Below are 19896 nucleotides of genomic sequence, written 5' to 3' on the forward strand. Positions count from 1 at the left end.
ACTCCTTTAGCACCCTTGGATGCAGTGCATCCGGCCCCATGGACTTGTGCTCATCCAGCTTTTCTAAATAGTCCTGAACCACTTCTTTTTCCACAGAGGGCTGGCCACCTCCTCCACATGCTGTGCTGCCCAGTGCAGTAGTCTGGGAGCTGACCTTGTTTGTGAAGACAGAGGCAAAAAAAGCATTGAAACATTAGCTTTTTCCACATCCTTTGTCACTATGTTGCCTCCCCCATTCAATAAGTGGTCCACACTTTCCCTGACCACCACCTTGTTGCTAACATACAAGGCAAGTCTCATCTTATGCTGGGGTTACGTTCCTCTGTCAGCGCGTAAAGTGAAAATTGCGTATAGTCAAAAATTACATTGAGTGTAATGACGGGTGGAATCGCCCGCACTACAGGTACAATATTTAAATTTTTCTTTTTTGCTGACCACGCAAAACAAATTCGCGCATGTTAAATGCACGTAAGATGAGACTCGCCTGTACCTGTCGAAACCTTTCTTGTTACTCTTAACATCCCTTGCTACCTGCAACTCCAAGTGTGAATTAGTGTTGCAATTAAATATGTATAAATTACTTCGTTTTTATAATTAAGATAATGGAAATTTTCCCATCCATTCTCCATGAATTTGTGCTTAAATGTTTTAGAATGGTATTCATATGATCTTATTAATGTAGAATTGGATTATTTGCCTAGTTCAGTTATAATGTGGAACTGTATTTTGAACAGTATATATTGAACATGGTTATTTAATTTCCTTACCAAAATTGATAGACTGAAAAGTGTTAGGCTTTCAGCTATGCTATCATATATTTAAAATGGCAAGGAAATGGAACAAAGATGCAGGAGTTGGAAAGTAAATGATTTTTGATTAAATTATCTTGAGAGTAGTTTTATGAATTACAAGCAGATTGGCTGGTGAAGCTCCCACTAATGAAGACTTTAATAATTTGAATGAGACATCTGCTCAGCATGAATTAATTTTTATAAAATTTTATCTAAGTAGGTCTATATTCTTGTTTTTATACATTTTTTAAATAAATTATAGATAGTCTAATTTTTATCCACTCACAGCTGACTGCTTTCTACATTTGTTAGGACATGAATTTTATATCTTCTGGTTTATTAGGACAAAACCTTAAAGCTGAATGACTGGCTGCATAAAGGTTGATAGTATTGTATTTGCTGCCGAATATGCAGGAACATGAATGTGCATCTGGTAAATCCAAGCCAACCAATTTTACTGTGACCCAAGTGAAAATTTAGCATAGTTGGCATCCATTATATCATTACTATTTTTTCGGTTAATGTAGAAGCGGGGTCTGTCTGTCTGTCTAATCAGATTATGAATAGATTATATAATCTATTATCTTTTCATTTTGATAAAGGATTTGTCACATAAGTTTTAATGGTAAATAAACAAGTGAGAACTTGATTTGTATTAAGTATTTTATAAAATTTACAAATGGGTCCAGATAAGAAATATAAATGTGATTTTGTGTATTAAGTACTTCAAAGAGGAAATATTTACTACTTTTGGTGCTGTATGCACAACTCTGTTTATTGAAGTACATCAGTGTTGTCACCACATGAGACTGTATTATGTTATTTTCATTGCACCACTGGTGTCTAAGCAGTGTACAGTTTAAATTAACAAGTGATGTTAAGAGCAGGAGAGCTCGAGAGAAAAGCCTGGATTTCAGAAAGAAGAACTGGAAGGATTTAGAGATGATCTGAATTAGTGGGAAAGAAATAAGAGAGAGGATGGACAATGAAGTTGTTGACCCAGATTAAAGCAAGAAATTGAGGACAAAATTTGGGGGGAGATGGATTTGTTTCCAAATATTGTCATTTTGAGTTGACAGAACACCTAGGTGCTAGTTGCAGATGTGGGTTTGCGTAGAGAGAGATTTCTCTGTGCTTCCTTGTGGCCTATGTTCAAAACTGCCATTATTAACAGTATGCATATGACAAATATAGAAAACATTGTAGTCAATATAGTACGAAAAAACGTGAAAGATATTACAATTATTATTCACAATACTGGCAATTACTCTGCTTGGTATTTTGTATCCAAAAGCAGAATTCCTGCCCACCAAAATAGCCCTGTATCCCTTTTCTGAAAGGCTGATTGAGCCCAAATGCAAGCAAGCCTTTCAGGTGTGATAACTGCTAAAACTTTTTCCAGATGCATATACTTGATCTGAAAATACTGTATTTCAAACTTATGTCCAGCTTTAGGAAGGAGGAGACTACATTAGGCTCATTTTATTACCTCAATAAAGACTACTGCTAAAGTTTGTGACAACCACAAAATAGATACGCAAATAAGCAATATGTGTAAAAGCTGTAATGACTACAGAGCTGTGGGGAATACAGAAGTTCTGTTTTGTGAAAATTCTGTTGTGGGTTTTTGTTTGTTTGAAACGTTTGTCTGACAAAATTGAATCCATGATTTCTGCGACCTCCGTGACAGACATGAAACCCTGGTAATGAGTACACGGTTCATTATAGCAGACTTTTACTGATGCAGTCTTTTATTGGTGGTAGTGTAGTGCTAGACTGCACAAATTCTCTTCCAGCTCTGTGTTTCCTTGAGGAACTCTGAGTATCTTCACAATCTAGCACCAGTCAAGACCTAGAAAATCTCTAATATTTGCCACAAAGTTTATTAATCAGACTAATAATGTTAGAAATCAAAAAGCATCTTAGTGCAGCGGGCGAGGTACACTTGCCATTCTTTAAACCTTTAACCTAAACTATGATCAAATGTATCATTAATCGAGGTTGCTCTAGGAGGCAATGTAGGCAGGAAGCCCAGCAACAGATTGGGGGCCGAGTGCAGCATGTATGATAACTTGCCCTATTTGCTGGTGATGTATGTGTGCATTCGTTGCAAGGTTGCTCCTGGCCCTCAGACTGAGTACGGGCTTTGGAGGCCAGGGTGGTGGAACTGGAGGAGCTAAGGGAGGCAGAGAGGTATGTTGATGAGGCTTTCCGGGACACTGTAGATTTGTCCCACCTCCAGTCAGACAGCCCCTGTGCTGTGAAGAAGGATGAAAGGCTCAGGGAAGGAAGAGCAGTCAACGGGAGCAGAGGGAAACCTTCCCATAGTTGGGACCCTCCTTCCAGATGATGTTGGGGTATCCTCTCGCACTGAGGTTACCTCTCCAGGGGAGGGAACTCCAGTCATTAGGAAAAGGAAGGTGTTAGTAATGTGAGATTCGATCATTAGAAACATAGATAGCTGGCTTTGTGATCACTGGGAAAACCGAATGGTGACCTGCCTGCCTGGTGCGAAGGTTGTGGATCTCTCGAGGCATCTAGATAGACTTATGTGTAGTGCTGGGGTGGAGTCGGGAGTCGTGGTACATGTAGGTACCAATGACCATAGGGAAGGGTAGGAGAGACGTCCTGGAGGCCAAATTTAGGCTGCTAGGAAAGACTGAAATCCAGGACCTCTACGGTAGCATTCTCAGAAATGCTTCCAGTTCCATGCGTAGGCAGGCAGAGCTTCAATGTGTGGATGAGACGATGGTGTAGGGAGGAGGAGTTTAGATTTATTAGGAACTGGGGAAACTTTTGCGATGGGGGGGCCTATACAGCAAGGGTGGGCTCCACCTAAACCAAAGTGGATCCAGACTGCTGGCACTTAACATTAAAAAGGTTGCAGAGCAGTTTTTAAACTAAGAGATGGGGGAAAGCCAATTGCAGCGGAGCACGTGGATCAGACAGAGACTTCTCTTAGAGGATAGTTTATTGATAGAGATTCTCTATGTTCTAGTCAGGAGGAGAGGATGGAAGAGGATAAAGTATGGGCCAGATCAGACAAGAAAGAAACATTCACATAAAAAAGAATCTGACACATCAGAAGAGGGCAGACAAATAAACACGAACAAGTTTTTAAAGTGCTTGTACACAAATGCTAAAAGTCTAAATACTGGGTGAACTAGAGTGCCTCATGTTAAAGGAGGATATTGATATAATAGGCATCACAGAAACCTGGTGGAGTGGGGACAATCAATGGGACACAATCATTTCTGGGGTGGGAAGAACACCTCAACAGCCCAACGCTGTGGCATTTAATTTCAGAAAGGGGATCTATGCAAAAATGAGGAGGTTAGTTAAACAGAAATTAAAAGGTACAGTGACTATAGTGAAATCCCTGCAAGCTGCATGGAGACTTTTCAAAGACACCATAATAGAGGCCCAACCTAAATGTATACTCCAAATTAAAAATCACAGTAAAAGAACTAAGGGCTTGGCTACACTTGAGAGTTGCAGCGCTGGGAGTTACAGCGCTGGTCGTACAGCTGTGTAGGGAAAGCGCTGGTGTGTGGCCACACTGACAGCTAACAGCGCTGCAGTGTGGCCACATTTGCAGCGGTGTTGGGAGTGATGCATTATGGGCAGCTATCCCAGCGTTCAAGTGGCAGCAACGTGCTTTTCAAAAGAGGGGGGTGGGGTATAGTGTGACAGGGAGCGGGGGAGAGAGAGAGAGAGAGAGAGTGGATTTTTGGAGCCGACACTAGCTCCCTGCCTTGCAAAATCAGAAAATTTTCTCGACCCCTTAGTCTTAACTGCAAACAGCCTGCAGACCAGATAAGCAGCATGGACTCCCTTTCTCCCCCTCCCCCCACCTGTCTCTCGTCAAGCAAACACTCAACCCCTGTGAATGAGGCAGGCAGGGGTTTATCTCATTTGATTGTTCACAGTCAGTTACAGATTGATCACAGCAAACAGGAGCTGTTTGTTTTTTAGATAAGCAGCTCCGGGAGCCCCGAGTTCACAACAAAACAAAGAGAGGCTGCATAACAAAACAGAGTAATTTAGTTAAAAGCATTCTGGGATATCTCCTAATACCCTGGAGGCCAATAACAGCGCTGGTGTGTGGCCACACCTGACAAGCAGCGCTGCATCACCAGCGCTGCACTTGTTATTCCCCAAGCAGACCAGGTGTTCAGCCAGCGCTGCAGCCAGGGAGTTGCAGCACTGGATGTGCCTTGCAGGTGTAGCATTGTCACAGACTGAAGTGTCACTAGAGGAGATTTTGGAATTAATTGATAAACTTAACAGTAACAAGTAACCGGGACCAGATGGCATTCACCCAAGAGTTCTGAAAGAACTCAAAAGTGAAGTTGCGGAACTATTAATTGTGGCTTGTAACCTGTCCTTTAAATCAGCTTTTGTACCCAGTGACTGGAAGAAAGCTAATGTAACGCCAATATTTAAAAAGGGCTCTAGAGGTGATCCTGGTAATTACAGACCGTTAAGTCTAACGTCAGTACTGGGCAAATTAGTTGAAACAATAATAAAGAATAAAATTGTCAGGCACATAGAAGAACATAACTTGGGCAAAAGTCAACATGGTTTCTGTAAAGGGAAATTGTCTTACCAATCTACTAGAGTTCTTGAAGGGGTCAACAAACGTGGACAAGGGGGATCCAGTGGACATAGTGCACTTAGATTTCCAGAAAGCCTTTGACAAGATCCCTCACCAAAGGCTCTTATGGATTGAGAACTGGTTAAAAGACAGAACGAAGGGTAGGAATAAATGGTAAATTTTCAGAATGGAGAGGGGTAACTAGAAGTGTTCCCCAAGGGTCAGTCCTAGGACCCAATCCTATTCAACTTATTCATAAATGATCTGGAGAAAGGGGTGAACAGTGAGGTGGCAACGTTTGCAGACAATACTAAACTGCTCAAGATAGTTAAAACCAAAGCAGACTGTGAAGAACTTAAAAAAAAATCTCACAAAACTAAGTGATTGGGCACAAAATGGCAAATGAAATTTAATGTGGATAAATGTAAAGTAATGCACATTGGAAAAAGATAACCCCAACTATACATACTGTATGATGGGGGCTAATTTAGCTACAACTAATCAAGAGAGAGATCTTGGAGTCATCATGGATAGTTCTCTGAAGACGTCCACGCAGTGTGCAGTGGCAGTCAAAAAAGCAAACAGGATGTTAGGAATCATTAAAAAAGGGATAGAGAATAACCCGGAGAATATTTTATTGCCCTTATATAAATCCATGGTACGCCCACATCTTGACTACTGTGTACAGATGTGGTCTCCTCCTCTCTCAAAAGATATACTGGCATTAGAAAAAGTTCAGAAAAGGGCAAATAAAATGATTAGGGGTTTGGAACAGGTCCCATATGAGGAGAGATTAAAGAGGCTAGGCCTTTTCAGCTTGGAAAAGAGGAGACTAAGGGAAGGATATGATAGAGGTATATAAAATCATGAGTGGTATGGAGAAAGTGAATAAGGAAAAGTTATTTATTTGTTCCCATAATATAAGAACTAGGGGCCACCAAATGAAATTAATGGGCTGCAGGTTTAAAACAAATAAAAGGAAGTTCTTCTTCACACAGTGCACAGTCAACCTGTGGAACTCCTTGCCTGAGGAGGTTGTGAAGGCTAGGGCTATAACAGGGTTTAAAAGAGAACTAGGTAAATTCATGGAGGTTAAGTCCATTAATGGCTATTAGCCAGGATGGGTAAAGAATGGTGTCCCTAGCCTCTGTTTGTCAGAGGGTGGAGATGGATGGCAGGAGAGAGATCACTTGATAATTACCTGTTAGGTTCACTCCCTCTGGGGCACCTGGCATTGGCTACTATTGGTAGACAGGATACTGGGCTGGGTGGACCTTTGGTCTGACCCAGTACGACCGTTTTTATGATTCACAAGCCAGCTTGTCAAGCTGTATTGCTCTGCTACAAAACATGGGGCTTATTGTCATGCTGTACCTATAAATCAGAGATAGGCATCCTTTGGCACTCGGCCTGCCAGGGTAAGCACCCTGGTGGGCTGGGCCGGTTGTTTACCTGCCGCGTCCGCAGGTTTGGCCGATCATGGCTCCCACTGGCCGCGGTTCGCTGCTGCAGGCCAACGGGGCTGCGGGAAGCAGCGCAGGCCAAGGGATGTGCTGGCCGCTGCTTCCCGCAGCCCCCGTTGGCCTGGAGCCACAATCCACGGCCAGTGGGAGCCGTGATCAGACAAACGTGCAGATGTGGCATGTAAACAAACTGGCCCGGCCCGGCAGGGTGCTTACCTTGGTGGGCCGCGTGCCAAAGGTTGCCGATCCCTGCTATAAACTAAATGTCACATCTTCATTGTTCATGAAATACTTATGTATCCTATACACTGTGGCTTTCCCTTCTTATCATAGCTTTCTGTGTATACCATACATAGAGTATTTGTGTTTAGCATTTCTCAAGACAGTTCTCTTCATAAAGCTAAATCAAATGAGAGACCCACATAAGCAAGACTATTCAAGAATGGAAATTATGTACCAATCAGTCTTTATGATTTTGGTGTAAAATTGTCATAAATGGCTTCCCCCTCTGGAAGGGCCCTTCTAGCCCTACATTTCTGTGATTCTGAGATAGCTGCACTGAAAACAAAAGGCTAACACCCAGATTTTGAGGTGTTCCAAATACCTAAGTCTTGTTATCAGAAGTGAATTAGAAACCCATCTGAGATTTAGTGTCACTCATAAGTGCCTAAGTCACTTTTGCAATTTACTGTTAGGCTCTTAAGTCAGTCAGGTGTTGCAACACTAAGTGGAAAAATGCCAAAATACCTTTAAAAATCTGGGCCTAAGTGTTTTTCCACTTATTTAACTTGCTGCTTAGAAAGTAGAATGGCCAGAAAATGGAAATAAGTGATAAACATCGTGCCTTATGTAAATTGAAGGATAAAGAGGATCTTGAGTGGAAAATTTTAATTCCGGTCATGTAGTGAATATTGTCCATTACAAACAGCATTGTTTAGATGAAATAGTGATAAACTGTGGTTAGAAAACTATTTGTCATAAAGATTACTTTGAAAAGAAGATGTTAGTAAACTTGGGTGAAGAACTGTTCCATATCACAGCTGTGAAGAGGGGACTGTGTGGTGCTATAAAGGAATAAAAAGTTAATTCATTCTGATACAGGTTACAACAGTAATAACACTTCACAATATTTACTGGTTTTTGGCAGGTTGGGAAACAATCTGTCTATAAACTAACTGATTAGCATATACACAGAATGGAGTCATTAGGTCTGAAGTATATTTTCCAAAGACTTATAAATGTGTAATAGCTTAAAATATCAAGAACAAAATAATTGTTGCCAGCATATCTGGGTAATCCACTTTCTGTAAACTAATACGTTTGTATATGATCTTGCTAATGGAAGCTTACAGTGTGGTTTTCATGTTACTTAATAAACCCACTCCACTGCTAAGGCACTTCATTTTGACTAAATTTTCCTTAAATGAAAGAAAACATACTGGAATTTTTCAAAATAAATTTCAAGATAGAGTATTAAGTGGTTTGATTAATATACTAACTGTACAATGAATATATATTTGTATAAATATAATGTACTGGATTTCTCCAACCACTTGGAAAAGTGGGAAAGTAACAAAAAATTGTAGAAAAGCAAATGTAGTACTGGATTTTCGTAAAGCATTTGATAGTGCCTCCTGAAATGTTACTTGCAAAATTTATTTAGATTGATTTGAATAGGAATATTTTGGTAGTAGCCGATGCACTGTACAGAGTGAAAGGTCTGCAGAACAAAAGATATAGTTCAAAAGTCTGCATGCTTGGAAAGAAATAGCTCAAACTGTATCAGCTGTTGGGAACTCCAGATCTATATCTTTTTGCCAGCCCACACAGCCACAGCATCAAAAGTCTTCACAAATTTCCCATGCAGGTGAGCACTGGGAAAGTATGCCTTCTCTAGTCTTTGAAATTTGTCCCCAGTTCCTGTATTCTTTCACAGTTCTTCAGAAAATGTCAAGAAAGGTAATAGAAGAGCCAGTCTGAATTATGAACTCTTATCTAACCTTACTTGGGAGCCTGTCCTTACTTCCACTCCTTACTTCCAGTCCCAATAACGTCCTGGTAGTCCTGGGAAAAATTGGATGTGGTGTCCCTAAGGCAGCAGGAACAGAGTGAACTCTGTACCAAAGGATTTCCTGATTTCCCCTTGTTGTGGAATTACTGCAAAATATATAATTTCAGTAAGATAACCTCTGCTTTCATGTTTGGAAGATACAACTAATTGAAGTTTATGCATTTTGCCTGATTTATACAAACAAACAAAACCCCACACTTAAATGTGAGAAATCTCTGTGGTCCTTTTCAGCTGGTATAAATTGGTACAGATCCACTGAAGTCAATTTGTCTAACATTCATTGGTTGCATCTTCAAAACCTTTTCTAGGGGAAAATCTTTCACAAAATCTATTTTTAAAAAAACTAGAAAACTACAGTGCTTGGCACAATGCCTAGAAATAGCAGATTCTGAGAGATTTTGGTAGGCCACTAGTTCACTGTGGACAGAAGTGGAAAGATAAATTGAACTGTTTCAGCTGGTTTGCATCCATGCTGGTACAGGCTAAAATTGCTTAGACCAAATTTGTTGGTAGAGCTAAGTATATTCTACTCCAAATTGAATGCACCTAAACCAGTTGCATCATTCTTGCTTGTGGATGATAGCTCAGTGGTTTGAGTATTGGCCTGCTAAACCCAGGGTTGTGAGTTCAGTCCTTGAGGGGGACACTTAGGGATCTGGGGCAAAAATCAGTACTTGGTCCTGCTAGTGAAGGCAGGGGGCTGGACTCAATGACCTTTTGGGGTCCCTTCTAGCTCTATGAGATAGGTATATCTCCATATATCTGAAGTGTTCAAAAAATGTTCTAATCCCTTAGAATGCTTGTAAAACAACAAAATTCTTTTAAGGAGAAAACACCTGATGGATGTGCTTTCCTCTGTTCCGAATCTCATTTTCATCAAATTATTTTCCTTTGTATTGTTTGATATTTAAAAGGGTTTATCTTCTTCGTTTTGAAAAATGTATAAATCCTTCAAAAGTTGCAGGACATTTCAGCATTAACTATTCAATGTTTTCTGCAAATACTACTTTACCTTTAACGTTTAAGATTCTTTGTCAGCTTTTACCACAATATTGTAAATATTTTTTCACTAAATTATCAATCAGAAGTTTTGTTCATTTAGTGAAAAATGTTATTTAAGGAAAAGAGCACTGGCAAAATTTGTTTGAAACAACTTTTAAGAGATTTAATGCAGTGCATGAAGAGCAGGGATTTATTGCTTGTAACAGAATGAGAAAAAGCACACACAATATCGCAAACCACAAATATTCAAAAATAATAAGATTTTAAAATAATAAATTTGGGCGGGGTTTATTTGCCTTCTGATTTGAGTCTTTAAAGCGTACTTGGGTTACATTCTTGAGCTTTTCTCGTAACCTGAGAACTAGAAATTAATTTGTAAATGAAAGCTAAGATTCTCACATAATCAAATGTCTCCTGCAATTGGCGATTTAAGTAAAACACCAAATATCGCATCTTGCAAAACAAAACAAAAAAGCGTAAGTTCACAACAGTACATATACATATAAATGTTAAAGTGTTCCATGGTAAAATGCCACTGATTTTTTCTTGTAATCAGTGGGAAAGTTTGATTATGTTGTACAGTATTCCCAAGAGAAATTGAAAACACAAATTCCTGATTTAGGGTTTATCATTTCTGTTGGTTTTTCTTGTAAACTCTTTTTACTACCAGTTCCTTTTCTGGCCAGTTACATGTGTAATAAAAGAACTAATAAAGCAAACAGTCATATAATTACAACATTTGACAAAACAAAACAAAAAATCTACTCAATAAAATATTCTTACTGTATTTTTAAAGTAATGCGATTAACTTTCTGTAATAATCAATATGTTTCTAAGCAAAGGGGAATATTTAAATTCCATCTGTCTAGTTCTTACTAATGAATGCAAGATAGTGCTTTGGTTTTGATGAACACATGGTAGGGTTGCATTTGAGACTAACTCTGTCATGCGTTAATGCATTTCAGAATGCTGTTTTCAGATCTCTGATAATCAGCCTAATTTGAGGCAATGAAAATTTTGCACGTTTAGTGCAGTTTTAATGTAGCTTTATTTTTAAAACAGTTGGTATATGTTGAGAAAAGCAGTCTGTGCTTTTTTAAAAAAATCAAGGTTATAAGACAAACATGTCAAGTGCATTTCTTCTCTCAGCTGCAGTGACCCATGACACAGATCACTTGTGCCTTACAGCAGTTGGAAAAAAATCCAGGTGTTTATAATTTTTTGTAGTAATTTATGCTCCTTTCCTGAAACATTTAAGGTTAATTGTGATTAATATTCCTAGCTCTAATTTATATTTCATTGAATGAAAATATACTCAGTTGTGGAAGCCCTTTTTCTTCTGTCATTAGATTTTTATTTGAATCCTTGCTGTTCATAATTTTACTTTTGAATATTACTTAGGTTCTGCTATTTCTTTTAATTCAATACTAACTAATTTTGTATAAATACAGCTGCAAATAAAATTAGGTTTCTATTTAAGTTTATGACCTATTTTACAAATGTTGGTCTGATATTGGGGTGGAGATCTTTAGGTCTCCTCTAACTATAGCCTACAGTCTAGGGTCTGTACTCTATGTAAGCATTTCTATACATACTTTTTCAAGGGATACTTGTCTAAATAAACTGGGAATTTGTAGTCTGCAGGACCCCCCCAGCCACTGAAAGGTTGTTAGAACACAATGGTGAGTTTTTTCCAATCTAAAACACCTCACAAACGTTAACTCTTTTTTGCAATCCTCGTCCTAGGAGGGTGGTGAAGCACTGGGATGGGTTACCTAGGATGGAATCTCCATCCTTAGAGGTTTTTAAGGCCCGGCTTGACAAAGCCTTGGCTGGGATGATTTAGTTGGTGTTGGTCCTGCTTTGAGCAGGGGCTTGGACTAGATGACCTCCTGAGGTCCCTTCCAACCCTGATATTCCATGATTCCTGTTCATCTCCTTTTTGTACCTAGGGAGCATAAAGGATTTTCTAGATTAAGGACATTTGTATTAGTACATGTTTCACCTCTGCAAATTTCCTAATCTAGGAAAGCCCTCATGTGGAAAGGCTCAGATCAAAGCCACAGAGAGAGTCTGTTAAAACCAGGATTAAAATGCAGGATACCCTTGTTCTCAGCCCTATGCCTTGTCTGCCGTTAGACCACTCTGCCAGCTGTGCTGTTGAGCAGCCTCTCCTTCCCAGAGGTAACACTGACTGAGCAACAGAAAAGCAGATTCAACTATATACACTGTTGGGATGAATATAGAAAAAAAATACTATCGTTAATGACAGCCTGTGTCACTATATCCAACTGCTGCAAACTACCGGTAACTTGTGATCCTTCCAGAAATTGATGGACTCACGGTTCAGGTCTTTATAAATTCCAATAGTGAACCCTGAGTAATTGTTAGGGGAGGGAAATGTAAGCAACCTGTAATCTTTAGAATGTGACAAACTGTCAAACCTCATGCTCAATTTATATCAGTTTACATTTTCAAGGGTTTCTGCAAGAAAAAGACAAGAAGTCTCATTTTTTTAAGTGGGGGTGGGGGAGAGAAAAAGCTAGGATTCTTTGTTTCTAAATCTACCAAATTAAGTGTGCCTATGAACATGGGTATTTTGCAGACCCAAAGGCCGCCTCTGTACTCACTAGCAGCTGAAAAGTCTGCCATTTAATAATATCCTCTTCCTATAGGGATGTCAAATGTGCTTCTTTACTAGTCTCATAACCTCCCCCACTTCCCAATTTTTCTTATTTTCAACTTTTTAAAAGCTTACAAACCTGGAGTTTTTTTTCCACACTGGGAAAACTATATACTTAATTTGGTCTAATTAAATTAGTCAATAAATAACTTGTGCAAAATGAGTGAGTCATTATTTTACTCAGTAACAGTGATTCCTAACTGTAAATGATTAACAGTTACAGTTTTTTAATATAATACTTATTCACTGTGGTTTTTAAATATTAGACTTGTCCTAAACCCAGTGAATAATCCTGTAGTTTATCTTGTATTTAGAATGTTTGTAAAACTGGTGAAAGAATAAGGGTATATTTCAGTTTTCTTTTTCCTTCCACCTCTCCTCCACATGTACTTCATTCTCATTAGAAAACAGAATCTGTAATCAGACTTCAATATGCGAAGTTAGTCTAGAAAACAAATTTTATTTGTGATGTATTCCAGAAATCTTAAAATCCTTATTTGTATTAAATAAGCCTTGTACAATATATCTTAAAACTTATGAGTGTGAATATTTTTCTTTCTAAAGCCTCAGAAGAAGGAGGATCAGCAATTAGAGCCTAAAGCAAGTCCGAAAAAACCACCAGAACCTATTATTGATCTTTTAGGACTCGGTAAGTAATAAATAATGAAATTCTCTGTTACTTTTATAAAAAGGACTATAACAGTACTTTTACTGAAATGAATATAATGGCTTTATCTTCCATATGCCAGCAGACATTTTAGTTGACCCTGAAAATTACATGATTAAGACTGCTGAGTTCCATCTGTAATGAGCTCCTTAGCGCCCCACCCACCTTTCTTATCGGTGATCTTCAGAGTTGTGGGCTGTGACATTTCAGCATGTAAAGTACAAAAATAGTTTTTAAGAAGCAAATTGCTATGGTTGCTTTATCGTATTCATGTTAGGCTATATATCTTCATAATATGCTAGTACAAAAAAATAGTAAGCAGTTTCCGTTGAATGCAGCCAACCCTCATATTTTCATGTAATCTCAGTATCTTCAGTATTGTGTAGTGTCTCATGACAACAATGGGAACTGTTCATTTTAATCGAATATGCTTCCCCCCCTGCTAACAGATGACTATGTACTTGTCTTGAACTAGCTTTGACTTAGACATTGCATAGGATAAATATTTCTTATCTACAGATATTGTCATGTTCTTCATACTCTTCCCTCCTCCTTCAAAAAATTGCGAATCACACCATATTTTAAAAGCCATGTCTGATCTTTCTAGTATTATTATAAATCTGTTTTTACTTTGGGTGGGTGCACGGGAGGTTAATAGTTAGGGTGACCAGATCACCCAGGTCAAATATCGGGACGCGGGGGGGCGGGGCGGGGGCAGAGAGGGAAAAAATGGCGGCAGAGCAAAAAAAATAAAAAACAATCCCCCACCCCCGATTCCTCCTCCCTCCGCAAGCGCTGGAGGGAGGCCCGGGAGACTCAGGGGAGCACGGGGCCGGGGTGAGTGTGAGTCCAGCCTGGCCCCGAGCAGGCAGGACTCGGGCGCGGTATCTGGAGGGAGAGTACGGGGTGGCCTGCGGGGCCAGGCAGCGGCTGTTCTCCCCACCTGGGCAGCAGGACTCGGGAGCAGCCACTGCTGCAGCTCCCACAGCCGCGGGGGGAGGAAGCGGCCGCTGGCCAAGCTCGGCGGCTGCGGCTCTGGCGCCCACGAACCCCCCGAGCCCGGGCCTGCTGCGGGGACCCAGCGCGTACGCTGCGCATACCCAGCCCCTGGCCACTCGCGTCTGGGCTGGCTGCCCAGCTGGTGCAATCCTGCGGGCGGCCTCGGAGTGGGGGCAGCAGGTCCCAGCCCCCCGCATCCCGCTCGGGTCCTGCAGGGGAACAAACGGGACTGGGCTGCCGATGCCTCCGCCACGGGATTGCACCAGCTGGGCAGCCAGCCCAGACGTGACTGGCCAGGGGCTGAGCGCAGTGTGCGCGCTGCCCCGCAGCAGGCCCGGGCTCGGGGGGTTCGGGCCCGGGCACCAAAGCCGCAGCCGCCGAGCGCCACGTGCTTGGCCACTTCCTCCCCCCGCAGCAGTGGGAGCTGCAGCAGCGGCTGCTCCCGAGTCCCCTGCCCAGGTGGGGAGAACAGCCGCCACCTAGCCCCATGGGCCGCCCCCCTACTCTCCCTCCAGGTACTGCGCCCGAGTCCTGCCTGCTCGGGGCCAGGCCAGACTCACACTCACCCCGGCCCCACACTCCCCTGAGTCTCCTGGGCATGGCATGCTTGGAAAGAGGCGGGGATTTGGGGAGGGAGACAATGGGGCAGTGAGGGGGCGGGGATGGGGGCGAGGATTTGGGGAAGGATCCAATGGGGGAAGGAGGGGGCGGAGTCGGGGCAGGGGAGGGCGCGAGCCCTTCGGGCTCCGGAGCCTTTGCTTGTTTGTCCAGTGTCCCGACCTAACATTGGTCGGGATGCGGGACAAACAAGCAAATATCGGGACAGTCCCGATAAAATCGGGACGTCTGGTCACCCTATTAATAGTGGAAGCAGAAAAAGGTACTAAGGAGAATTCTTCAGTTATTTCTTAGTATGTATAACTTTGCCTATAATGCTATAGGATGTGGAAAACAGAAGACAATCTTTTCATGCTTTAGTCAGATTAGAGCTGTGAACAGTATTGCAGTGAAGCTGTCAATATCTCTTTTATTGCCTAATGTTTCTTGTTCAGGCTAGCTGGTTTATTTGGATGTGACTTAAATTTAAGATGTTAGTGTGAATTTTAATGGTATTTTCTATGGGATATAAAATGTACCATTAACTACTGTAGTTCAGTTAGAGTATTTTTAGTGCTAGTTCTATATAACCAAACTTGTCTATTATAACAGGCTATCAAACCTTATTTAACACACACAATATTAAAAGAAGGTTATGGATTTGATGTAAACCTACAAAAATGAGACAATTCAAAGTTGCTGGAAAACTAGTTCTCCTTGAAAAGAGGCTCAGAAGTTAATCTTTCTGCTGTCATTTACTGCCAGCCATTGTGGCTCATATGGTATTAACTGTGACGGGAGTAAAAATTAATTGTGAATTTCATTGCTTTTTGTGAGTCGAAACCAGACCAGCAAACTAATCAACAGTTAAAATGTGATCAGTTTGTGCTTCTGAGATTGTCATACCTATTGTGCCTTTTCAGGCATGAGCTGAAAGGAAAAATCATAATATATCTTTCTGTACACAAATTGGGACTCTAAAACAGCCTAATGTAAGGCCTATACATTTTTTCTAGAAAGAAAAAAAAAACCCTGTAAAATCTGTTTAGAAAAAAATGATCAGTTGAATTATTTCATATAATTGAAATATTAAAGGTAAATATATACAGTAGTTATTTAAGGATTTTTTTCTTAGAAGTTTTGCTCTACTGTTTCAGAAAGCCATTCTCTCTCTCTTGGCACCCTTCGCTAGAGTTTTGGATAGCCATCATTTTATTGCTTAGGTAAAAACAGTAAATTAAAGCTTGTTGCGGGGTGGGTCTAAGTCCCTTATTCTGCAAATACATGGGATATAACTTTATTTAATATATATAAACAGTTAAATTGGGAGAAGTGTATGATGTTCTGAATTGAGCTGTCTCTTCAGGGTGGAGGAGGTAGATTTGAGGTGAGCAATATATCCTCTTAGTTATAGGAGGAAGAAAGGAGCATGCCTTAAAGAAATTGCTGCTGAGGGGTGGCTTTTAGCAACACCTTTATGTGTGACTCTCAACATTTTATTCCCTCTCCTTGCTAAAAATCGGGAGAATCCAGTTCCCGAGTTTACGTTACTTTTGCTAGTTAAAATTCAAGACCAGCATTTGTCACCAAAAGGGAATTGAGAAAGTGATGGGCTTAGAGGGATAACCGCATCCAAGGAAGTTTTTAGATAGCATTGTGATTACTTTGACCCAGTATGTAATGACACATTTGAAAATTACGCTTACCTTTTTAAAAAAAAAAAAGAGTCAAGACTTGCTATTTTCTGTTTGCATCTAACATGTCAGCATTCTATATTAGACCTCATCTTGACAAAGAGGAATTGATCACAGAACTGAAAACTTAGTGATAGCTTAGATGGAAGTGATCCTGACTGAGCAGTGCTTTTTACAATAGCATTAATACAGCTCCATTTCTACTGGAGATGCCTTGCCTAACATGTGCTAAGACTGCATTTGCCTTTTTCACAGCTGCATTACATGCACCCACGTCTCCCCCCTCCTCTGTTGCTTCTAACTGATGAGACCCCAGCTTGTACCAGAAGCTCTTATTATTAGTCCCTAAGTGCATGACCTTAGATTTTGTACTATGAATTTCATCACATCTGTTACTCCAGTCTTCAAGGTCATCCGAATCTTCTTGTGTAATATTCTAATCCTCCTCTATATTGACAGTGCTTCCCAACTTTGTATCAACAGCGAATTTCATTAGCACGCTCCTATTTTTTATGCCAAGGTCATTAATAAAAATATTGAATAAGATTGGTCCCAAGACTGATATTTGAGGAACTCCACTAGCAACCTCCCTCCAGTCTGATAATTCACCTTTAAGCACAATCTGTTACCTTCTCCAATTAAACCAGTTCCTTACCCACCTTACAATTTTTGTACTAATCCCCATCTTCTCTAACTCATTTCCCATGTGGAGCTGTGTCAAATACTTTAGTGAAGTCCAGGTACAATAGATCTACTGCATTTTCCTTACTGAAAAAAATTGGTTATTTTCTCAAAGAAAAAAATCCTGCTGGAAAGGTATAACAAGTGGGGTTCCGCAGGGGTCTGTTTTGGGTCCGGCTCTGTTCAATATCTTCTTCAACGACTTAGATATTGGCATAGAAAGTACGCTTATTATGTTTGCAGATGATACCAAACTGGGAGGGATTGCAACTGCTTTGGAGGACAGGGTCATAATTCAAAATGATCTGGACAAATTGGAGAAATGGTCTGAGGTAAACAGGATGAAGTTTAACAAAGACAAATGCAAAGTACTCCACCTAGGAAGGAAAAATCAGTTTCACACATACAAAATGGGAAGAGACTATCTAGGAAGGAGTACGGCAGAAAGGGATCTAGAGGTTATAGTGGACCACAAGCTAAATATGAGTCAACAGTGTGATGCTGTTGCAAAAAAGCAAACATGATTCTGGGATGCATTAACAGGTGTGTTGTGAGCAAGACACGAGAAGTCATTCTTCCGCTCTACTCTGTGCTGGTTAGGCCTCAACTGGAGTATTGTGTCCAGTTCTGGGCACTGCATTTCAAGAAAGATGTGTAGAAATTGGAGAGGGTCCAGAGAAGAGCAACAAGAATGATTAAAGGTCTTGAGAACATGACCTATGAAGGAAGGCTGAAAGAATTGGGTTTGTTTAGTTTGGAAAAGAGAAGACTGAGAGGGGACATGATAGCAGTTTTCAGGTATCTAAAAGGGTGTCATAAGGAGGAGGGAGAAAACTTGTTCACCTTAGCCTCTAAGGATAGAACAAGAAGCAATGGGCTTAAACTGCAGCAAGGGAGGTTTAGGTTGGACATTAGGAAAAAGTTCCTAACTGTCAGGGTGGTTAAACACTGGAATAAATTGCCTAGGGAGGTTGTGTAATCTCCATCTCTGGAGACATTTAAGAGTAGGTTAGATAAATGTCTTTCAGGGATGGTCTAGACAGTATTTGGTCCTGCCATGAGGGCAGGGGACTGGACTCGATGACTTCTCGAGGTCTTTTCCAGTCCTAGAATCTATGAATCTATGAAAATCAGGTTAGTCTGGCCAGATCTATCACTGATAAACCCTTGTTCCATTACATCCTCTTTTCCATTTGCCTCCATTAATTTCATAGAGTCATAGAATATTAGGGTTGGAAGAGACCTCAGGAGGTCATCTAGTCCAAGCCCCTGCTCAAAGCAGGATCAACACCAATTAAATCATCCCAGCCAGGGCTTTTTCAAGCCGAGCCTTAAAAACCTCTAAGGACGGAGATTCCACCACTTCCCTAGGTAACCCATTCCAGTGCTTCACCACCCTCCTAGTGCAATAATATTTCCTAATATCCAACCTAGACCTCCCCCACTGCAACTTGAGAGCATTGCTCCTTGTTCTGTCATCTGCCACCACTGAGAACAGCCTATCTCCATCCTCTTTGGAGCCCCCCTTCAGGTAGTTGAAGGCTGCTATCAAATCCCCCCTTATTCTTCTCTTCTGCAGACTAAATAACCCCAGTTCCCTCAGCCTCTCGTCATAAGTCATGCGCCCCAGCCCCCTAATCATTTTTGTTGCCCTCCACTGGACTCTCTCCAGTTTGTCCATATCCCTTCTGGGGGGTGGGGGGGGCAAAACTGGACGCAATATTCGGCACTGGTGAGGCCACACCTGGAGTAGACGGGAATAATAGCTTCCCTCGATGTGCTGCCAATGCTCCTACTAATACAACCCAATATGCCATTGGCCATCTTGGCAACAAGGGCGCACTGCTGACTCATATCCAGTTTCTCGTCCACTGTAATCCCCAGGTCCTTTTCTGCAGAACTGCTGTTTAGCCAGTCAGTCCTCAACCTGTAGCGGTGCATGGGATTCTTCCTTCCTAAGTGCAGGACTCTGCACTTGTCCTTGTTGAACCTCATCAGATTTCTGGTCGAACCTCTGGACTCTATCCCTTTCCTCCAGCGGATCTACCTCTTCCCCTAGCTTAGTGTCATCTGTGAACTTGCTGAGGGTGCAATTCATCCCATCATCCAGATCATTAATAAAGATGTTGAACAAAACTGGCCCCAGGACCGACCCCTGCGGCATTCTGCTTGATGCTGGCTGCCAACTAGACATTGAGCCGTTGATCACTACTCATTGAGCCCAACAATCTAGTTTTCTGTCCACCTTATAGATAATTTAATTATTATATCTTTCACAATTTATTTCAGAGTCTTGAATATTATTGAGGTTAGACTAGCAGGTCTGTAATTGCTCAGGTCACTTTTCCCTTTCTTAAATACAGTACAACATTAGCTATTCTCCAGTCATACAGTACTATGACTAGATAGATTTATTGAAATTTCTTGCTACTGAACTAGCCATATTGTATGCGAGTTCTTTCAGTATTTTGGGATGGAGATTATCTGGCCACTCGATTTGAGCACATGAAGCTTTTTGAGTTTTTCTTCCACCCTGTGATTTCCATTTCTGTATAGTGTTTTGATCAGCCTTCATGCCCATGTTCCATATTATCATCCTTACTGAAAACCAAAGCAAACTATTTAGTTTTGGGGGCGTAACTAAATGATCT

General features: G+C 41.0%; 1 protein-coding gene across 2 annotated transcripts in view; it reads left to right on the forward strand.

Moving 5' to 3' along the window:
* The window catches only part of SMAP1 (small ArfGAP 1), a 231098-nt gene that overhangs the window by 159745 nt on the left and 51457 nt on the right, over positions 1-19896 (forward strand). For both annotated transcript variants that reach the window (XM_045011790.1, XM_045011791.1), the window contains one exon: positions 13172-13256. In XM_045011790.1, coding sequence (XP_044867725.1) covers positions 13172-13256 — 85 coding nt within the window. The remainder of the gene's footprint in view (positions 1-13171; positions 13257-19896) is intronic.

The sequence above is a fragment of the Mauremys mutica genome, chromosome 3, assembly GCF_020497125.1.
Source record: "Mauremys mutica isolate MM-2020 ecotype Southern chromosome 3, ASM2049712v1, whole genome shotgun sequence".
In the NCBI taxonomy this organism is placed as follows: domain Eukaryota; kingdom Metazoa; phylum Chordata; order Testudines; family Geoemydidae; genus Mauremys; species Mauremys mutica.